The 8,871-nt window shown below is 24.1% G+C and overlaps 1 protein-coding gene across 1 annotated transcript; it reads left to right on the forward strand.

Moving 5' to 3' along the window:
- The first annotated feature begins 2,963 nt into the window (after positions 1–2,963).
- On the forward strand, positions 2,964–6,130 carry LOC114166252 (uncharacterized). Its single transcript, XM_085667625.1, has 6 exons — positions 2,964–3,263; positions 3,456–3,655; positions 4,166–4,306; positions 4,401–4,481; positions 4,971–5,098; positions 5,905–6,130. The coding sequence occupies exons 1-6, from the start codon at positions 3,035–3,037 to the stop codon at positions 5,942–5,944; spliced, it is 819 nt and encodes a 272-aa protein (XP_085523751.1). The 5' UTR covers positions 2,964–3,034; the 3' UTR covers positions 5,945–6,130.
- The last annotated feature ends 2,741 nt before the right edge of the window (positions 6,131–8,871 follow it).

The raw sequence follows: 8,871 nt of genomic DNA on the forward strand, positions 1-8,871 counted from the left end.
TCGAAAATCACAGCTTTTATAGTCAAACTGTTACGAAATTCAACAGGTTGATTCTCAAATCAATCAATTGATTTCACTTGACATAAGTGAAATCAGTCAATTAAAAACTAAATCAATTGATTGAATTTGTTGTAGTTTAAAACTACTACAGCCAACATTTTAACCTGTTAAAAAACCATTCAACAGATTAAAAGAGACATTTTAACCTGTTAAAAAACCATTCAACAGATTCAAAGACACACCTAAGACCAAATACATCTAATTAATGCTACAAGGTCTAAAATATGAATTACAAACTTCAAATACACTTTCTTAATGATGTAACTATGTGGAGAGCACATGTTCCAGCCTTGATCAACATCAATATCATCAAATCTCCTTTCCTTCATCAATGTAGGCTTCATTCCAATGGTAATGACTTCAAGATTGTTCAGAAGAGCTTCATTAAATCTTCATGAAGTCTTCAAGATGCATACCACCTTGGCTTCATATGTCAACAAGATTTGCAACCCATGAATATGAAGATCTAAAATCATGGAAACTAATTCGTTAGCGTCGGGTGTTGAATATGTATGTACGTTAACTTAGCTTATGTGATTTATAAATAATTTTTAGATTAAATTTTAAATTAAAGCATTCTAGTGTTAGTTTGACTGATGTTAATGCATCTTTGTTTCAAAATTTATTTAATTACTTACTTTTCTTCGCTCAAATCAATCTTATAAGTGGTATCTTTTATTAACGTTGACCAAACATAATATTCAAAACAATATTAAAGATCTCATATTCTTCAGATATATAATTGAGATGATAATATATATTCATGTATCCTATATTAGTTTTATAAAGTTTAGTTATCCATTTTCTTTTAAACCTACATGCAACTTCTTAAGTTAACACACCTAAATTCATTTAATGAGTTTGATTAATTTAAAATTAGGTTAATGGTCACTAATTTATTTTTGTTGTCCTTATACAAATATTTTTCATGAAGTTTATTACGTTTCTATCTTTTATTTTCTTTTTTGAGCTTGTGTAGTATTTTATTTAATTGGTTTCATGCAGTTTATTGCAAACAAATTGGATTCATGTAGTATTTTTTTTAAATCTTTAAGCCTAATTTCTTTTTTGTGATTGTTATTATTGTTTGTAAGTTATAAACATATATGGATACTAAATGGAAACAACTAGACACATGTGGGAACTAAATTGAAATCAAGACAATGACACTTGGCAGATACCTTGTCACGTGTCACTGACAATACCACATGTCACATCAAGGATTTGACACGTGACAATTTTATTTTTTTTAAATTCAAAAAAATAAATAAAAATTAAATAGTTAAAAAAAATTAAAAAAACCAGAGGCTGACACGTGGCAAGGTACTTAATGGCGTTTGTAAAAACTTAACGGAATGTACTACATATTATGAATTTGGGTACTAAATTGACACAAACTTAAAAGTGGGTACCATTTTGAAATTTTGCAACCAAACTGGGTATGTTCCGAGTAATTAAGCCTTATATTTATATTATATATAATATTTATTTACTAGAAAATATATTTATATTTATGAAGTTTTTATTTATAATTTTATATATATAAATAAAATTTCATTTTTTTTCCAAATTTACTTATTTATTCTTTATCCTTTATAATATAATTTAACAGTTTTTTATATATTTTCATTAAAACTATTTTAACAGTTTTTTTTTATTCATTAACAACTATTGTATTTTTTTCTTCATTTATTTTATTTTATTTTTAATAAATATAAATTTATTTTGTAAGTATATTAACTTAGTGTATAATTTGAATAAAATTTTATAATAAAATATTAGTCTAAGTGAATTTGATTTTTCAAAAAATTAAATTTAAATAAATCAGATCATAAATTATAAGTTTAAATAATTAATATCTTAAAATATATTAAATTTTATAAATTTAAAATGAAAAAAGATATATTTAATTAATATTATTTAAAATAATTATACTTTAATTACATAATTTTAGAAAATATTTAAATAAAAATTACTAACAATAACTAACAGAACTCAAGATACAGAAAAAAAATAAATGTTATGATGATATTAGTAAGTTATATTTTTCTAATTTTAAATAACAATTTGAATTTTATTTTAACATCATTTTTTCTTATTTACATTGTATTTATTTTATTGTGAAGGGTAAAATAATTTAATATATTAAAAATAAAAATTTATTAAATTTTATCAATTACATCATACACAAATTCTCACAAATTTTTCACTCACATCCACTTAAATCAAACTATCTTTCTTTCAATCTAAATACTCTCATCTTCAACTCAAATCAACACAAATCTATTCTCTCAAATCCATACCCCAATCCAAACACATTATTAATGATTTTTACAAAATTGGAAACATTTTTTATTTCATTAATTTAATGTGTTGACCTCTTTGTTCTCATGTTCTCCTCATTCATCGAAAAAAATTACTAATTACTAATTTATTTTCCTAATAATATATTATTCAATTTAATTGAATGAATGGAATGCTTTATAATTTAATTTATTCTTAAACAGCTGTTTTGACTCATTCTATCTATTGTATAAAATTAAATACACATACATCATGTACTCAGGTCAGAAACAAAGTTCAAATAATAAAATTATAATATTTGAGGTACCACATTAAAAAAAGTCAACTATATATAAAAAAAAAACAGTCAATTGACTCAACTGTCAAACATTTGCGTGAGAAAATTTTCCTTTGTTCTAAAAATGAAAAATAGTATATTTTTCTGCCAAAACAGCACTAATGTTGGAACCATCCCCTTTTGACTCCTTGGAACTTTCCTTAAATTCCTCAGTGTCTTCATTTTGAAAAAGGAAAGAAATTTATTGTCACATTACAGTGTCTCTTCAAAACACCTTTTCTATCTACTGAAATTCCTCTATAATCTAAACCACTCTAACAAATTTCTGTCCACAAAACAAAGTTTTTGAACCAAACCCACATTCTGATATTAGTGATCTTTTGCTAAACACAAATGGGAGCAAAGAGTAGAAATTCTGCAGTGAATGTTTTGTGTGAAAAGTTGAAGAAGCTGCCAATGAAAGTGAAGATCTTTTTGGGGGTTTTGCTTGCTGTAATTGCTTTGTTGGTCTTAAAATCCACCATTAGAAGACGCTTTTATTTCTTCTTAGCCTCTCAAGTAATCCACTCTGTGGGGCTAATAGCCCTCACATACAAGCTTTTTGCTCTCAAAACCTGCTCTGGTAATTTTCCTTTTCATCATCATTGATGAGTATAATTAACTCTTTTGTTTCAATAACGTTGTTTATCATATGTATCACATATTTATAAAACAAAAAAAGAACCAACCAAATAAATACTTTCTTCTTTTTTGTTGTATTGATATGGTTCCATTGAATCAAGTTCTATAATTCTAATTCTAGTTCAATTTTCAGGTTTATCACTTATTACCCAAGAGCTCACAGCTCTATTCCTTACAGCAAGATTATTAAGTCGCAAGTTTAATGTACATAAAGTCCAATCTGTTATAGATTTGGTATCTCTTTCTTCAACATTAGTGATCATATGGATGATAAGATTCAAGTTGAAGTCATCCTATATCAAGGAGCTTGACAATATGAAGCTATACTTTGTGGTAAATAAACTTAACTGCACACCTTCTTGTACTTTTGAAGCCTTTCTTTTTCTCTTTCAATAAATATATATTTACATGTCACATGTCACGTGTTATCAGATGATTCATTAATATTTAGTTTCATATTTGATACGCATATATCTCGATACGAGAAAAAATGTTTTAAAAATTTAACATCAATTAAAAATAAGACAAATTTAAAACATATAAGTAGATAATCATGATGATCACTCCTTTAGTATTCTATGTTGATTTTGTTTAAATGCGTTCGATCTATTTTATTTTATCAGTAATGTTAATTTTTTTATATGATAATGAAAAACTTGAATTCACGATCTCTCTTATCCTTCATTCCAAACCTACTAAATCAATATTATATTTCTGTGAGAATTGAATCCACAATTTTTCTCGTCTCGATCTATGCTGACATAATGATTTTCATATTTGCAATGAATGTGTACATAGACCAAAACAAATGTAGCAATAACATCTACTAATTCTGTGTGCTAGGTGGTGCCTTCTGCAATCCTTGCAACACTAATCCACCCTTATATAAATGGATGGAGAATTACTGGATTCTTTATGGCATTCAGTATTTATCTAGAAGCTGTTTCTGTCATCCCTCAGCTTCGTTTTATGCAGAATGCAAAGGTTGCTTCTCTAGACTCAGTTACAGATTTTTGTTACTTTTTTGTTCTTTATATGTTCAGTTTCAGAACACATGTTTTAACTCGTATGTTTCTAGATGATTGAAACATTTACAGGATATTATGTATTTGCTCTTGGTGTTTCAAGATTCATGGCACTGGCCCATTGGATAGTTCAGGTGAGATCAATTTTTACTTAGGTTTTCTAGATATTTAATAGAGTTAAATATTTTTTTTACCTTAATTTTCAATAAAAATTATAATTAGTATTTCTTTAAAATTTTGATTTGATTTAATCTTTCATCTTATAATTTAATATTTTAAACGTATTTTAATATAATATTTAAATTATTTATACCATTTTAACATAATTTTATTTTAATATTAAAAAAAACTATTACGAAATACATTAACATTAAAAACACACATTACAAAAAAAAAATACAAATTGAATATTATATAAATAATTTATAAATTTATTATCTTATGGTTGAGTCTCTTCTAAACATCTATCCATATGCAATAACATTTTGTATTTGTAATATCTTAGATCGATAGGGTTAGATCGAAGCTTTTTGTAATTATTGGTGAACTTTGTAAGTTTTTGTTAAATATTGTGTCATTTATTAACCCATTAAATAATGTATAATGTTTGTAATATTTTGTAGATTTGTGACACGAGAGGGACATTTTTATTTCTGGCTGGTAGTGGCTATTTCTGGTTTTTGGCAGCTTTTGTTGCAGAGATAGTTCAATCGTTCATCTTGGCTGACTTTTGTTACTATTACACAAAAAGGTACCTCAATTTTGTCTCTTAGTATTTAGAATTTTTATTTGATCCTTCTAATGAGTATTTGTATTTGATTCTTCTGATGAAAATTACACTAAACAATTCAAAAATCGAAAGTAAATGCACAGTACAGAGTAACATGAATGAAAGTAAATGATTATGACGGGATTGTATATAGGGATCAAGGTTGAATATGGATAATATCTATTTATTACTTAATTTTAAGAATTTTGTTTTATTATTTATTTTGTTATTTATCAAGTATTCGTAAAACTAATACGGATTTTTTATACAGTAGGAAGTAATATGAATATTTTTATATCTTATTTTAATTTTTTTAAAATAAAATTATTTAAAATATGAATTTGAATTTTAAATATAATGTAAAAAAATTAATCAATAAAATATTAATGTAAATAAAGTTTTAAAAAAAATTAAATAAGTTGTACTAAAATATAAATTTTAAATAATTAATTTTTACAAAAATAAATTTAATTTCATAAATTTAAATAAAAATATATAAAATCAAATTTTAAAATAATTTTCCATGGTTAATATTGATCACTTAATAAATTTAAAAAGAAAATATTCAATGGGGATAACAAATACGCATATTGATACCTATACCTCATAATAAACAGATAATTAAATATCAATTATTTATAAATATCCATTAATAATATTGATTTATCCATCACAATGAATATATGTAAGTAGATATTTTTTTTGTCATTTTTAATTGTAAAACATATGCAAGAAGCAAGTGTTTACTGTGAATGATCTATATCATTGTTATTTTTTTTCATTTGCAGCTTCATCCAAGGGCAACTTTTGAAGAAAATGCCTATTTAAGGGTGATGCTTGTTGTATAATTTTGAGTAAAATTGTATTTTTCTTCTTAGTTAAAGATATAGTAACTTTGTTTGAGGCTAGTTGTCTTAGTCTTAGATTCTGCCTCCATTTCTTTAATCACATTACTCTACAACGTTCGAAGGATGGGTTTTAAACATGTAATTGGAGATGCATTTCAAAATGGAAATTTGGAGCTTTAGCTATGAAATTCTTCTTAAATTTTAAATAAAAGTAATATATATATATATATATATATATATATATATATATATATATAAATAAGTTTCTTTAGGTTTTTTGAATTTTTTTAATCGTTAAAACAAGACTTGGTATGTGTTTTTTAAAAGCCAATACAACATTATGGAAACTATAAAAAAAAAAAAATAGTCCATGACAATAAAAAAGAAATAGCTGAAGAATTCTCTTAAGAAATATGTATTGGAGATGTCTTTAAACTTTTTTTAAAAAAATCACACACACACACGATGAAACAACAATAGCAAGACAAATGTGATGTGCGTCTTTAGAATAATTAAAAAGTTGTTAAGGGCAAAGAATACTGAACTGCACTGAACTATTAAAAATTATACTGAACTAAAAAATAATTCACCTGAACTGCACTGAACTGTTTTTTTGCCTAACAAACTGAACTGAACTGCACTGCACTATAATATGAACTAAACTATTATAAACTGAATTGTTGTACAAACTGCACTATTTTTAAATTGATTTGCACTATTTTTGAACCGTTTTTTAACTAAACCACATTAATTTTGAACCAAATTGTACTATTTTTTAACTAAAATGTACTTCATCATTTCAATTGTTAATAAATTATTACATCAATTTAAATTGTTGAATTTTTTCTTCAAATTTTTTTTATTGTTTTGCTAATAAACTTAACATAACAAGTATATTAATAACGAATTAAGTTAAAGTATTTTCTACTATACTTATTCATGTACAATAGTTTGAAATTAATATTTTTTTTAAGTAAAGAGTATTTTATGTATTTACAATATTTTTAAATTTAAATAAAATATAAATTTAGTTAAAACACTATATATTTAAAATTATAAAAAATATATTTGAAAAAAGAAATACAGAGATAGATAAAATAATATAAAATTATATATAATATCTCATGATTTTGTTACGCGATAATAAAAATAAAACTTAAGATATTATTTATAAAAATTAATTCTCCCACTATTATACCCTCTTCCATGAATAATAGTAATTATGTGATAAATAAGAAAAACACATTTTCAAGAGGAAAAAAGAAAACTATAATTAAAAGAGACAGATTTTATTTTGTGTTCGGTATAAAAAAAATATTTAGAAAATAAGTGTTTGAAGTATTAAATTTTCTTTATCATACATAATTACATTAATTAATATAAATTATATATAACACTATTTTTTATAAAATGAAATAAATATTACAAACTATTTTTTATAAAATTAAATAATTAATATCAATGAAACTATAACTTATAATATAACCATACAATTGTTACTTAAATATATTATTATAATATAACCTAAAAAGTGTTATGAGATGAACAAATTTTGTACATATTGTACATGAGATGAGGAAATACAGTGAGTGAGTGTTGTACATTACTAGTAAAGCACCGAGAAAAAACTAAAATGCAGTTCAGTTCAATAATAAAACAGTTAACTCATTTAAGTTTGGTTTTTAAAAACTATACCAGACAATAGTATAGTTCAATTTTTTATACAACCAATTCAATTTATTCTAGTATAAAATAATACAATTAACTGTAGTACAGTACAGTTAAATTAATTATGCCCAGCCCTACTTGAAACAAGATCAAAATTTTTGCTCACCTCATCTATCAAAACGTCAACTACTTTCCAATATTAATACTACCTCATGAATATTAGACCCCATGATCGAGGGATTCTAGTTGAGAATCTTATTATCTTTAGGTGAAATTAGTCGAGATGTCCAAAGTATTGACCTACGTGTCCTCATCCAACTATTATAATTATAATATAACCAATGTATTACCGATGTATTACACAACCATTATATATATATATATATATATATATATATATATATATATATATATATATATATATATATATATATATATAATCTTTATTCACCTCATATGATGAAACAACAGTAGTAACACAAATGTGATGTACGTGTTTACAATGGTTAAAAAGTTGTTAAAGCATGATATTCACCTATATGTGAAACAACATCATAATTTGTACTCATCTCATCTATCAAAATGTCAACTACTTTTCAATATTAATACTACCTCATGAATAATATTAGACCCATGATCGAGGGAGAATCTTATTATCTTTAGGTGAAATTAGTCGAGATGTCATGGGGTATTGACTTAGATGTCCTCGTTCAACCATTATAATTATAATATAACCAATACATTACACATCTATTTAATTTAAAATTGTCCTATCTATTTAATTTTAAAATTGTCTTTTTTTAGTTAAAAAGATTCTTTCTCAACAAACTAAATATTTTGATGCTGAAAGTTTGCTTTGCATCGATGATTATATGTTGTTATATTTATATATATAGTTAGAACCATACTTACAAGTATTTGCTGAGTGTAGTTAAGATGACATCAAATCTTAAATTTTAATTCTCAAATCTTATTAAAAAGGAAAAATAAATGTTATGTTTTATTAAGGTACAATAATGTTGATTTATATATTAGTTAGAACCTAAAAATTATATATGAAGTTAATATAAAGAGTACATATTTTAATGAGAATGAATTTTAATATATATTTTTTAGAATCATGTGTTTATCTATTATGTATTATTTACTGGTCTTCTTTTTTAAGTAACAAGTTACATTTATTCGCCGTTACAATGTGTATGTTTGATAAGGATGTTTGTATATCTTTCATATATGTTA

Source organism: Vigna unguiculata, chromosome 10 (genome assembly GCF_037176805.1).
Source record: "Vigna unguiculata cultivar grain cowpea cultivar isolate G323 ecotype 2 chromosome 10, ASM3717680v1, whole genome shotgun sequence".
Classification (NCBI taxonomy): Eukaryota; Viridiplantae; Streptophyta; class Magnoliopsida; order Fabales; family Fabaceae; genus Vigna; species Vigna unguiculata.

Coding starts and splice junctions, on each gene's coding strand:
- LOC114166252 (XM_085667625.1), top strand. CDS start 3,035: ATGGGAGCAAAGAGTAGAAATTCTGCAGTGAATGTTTTGTGTGAAAAG. Junction 3,656..4,165: donor ATATGAAGCTATACTTTGTG/GTAAATAAACTT, acceptor TCTGTGTGCTAG/GTGGTGCCTTCTGCAATCCT. Junction 4,482..4,970: donor TGGCCCATTGGATAGTTCAG/GTGAGATCAATT, acceptor AATATTTTGTAG/ATTTGTGACACGAGAGGGAC.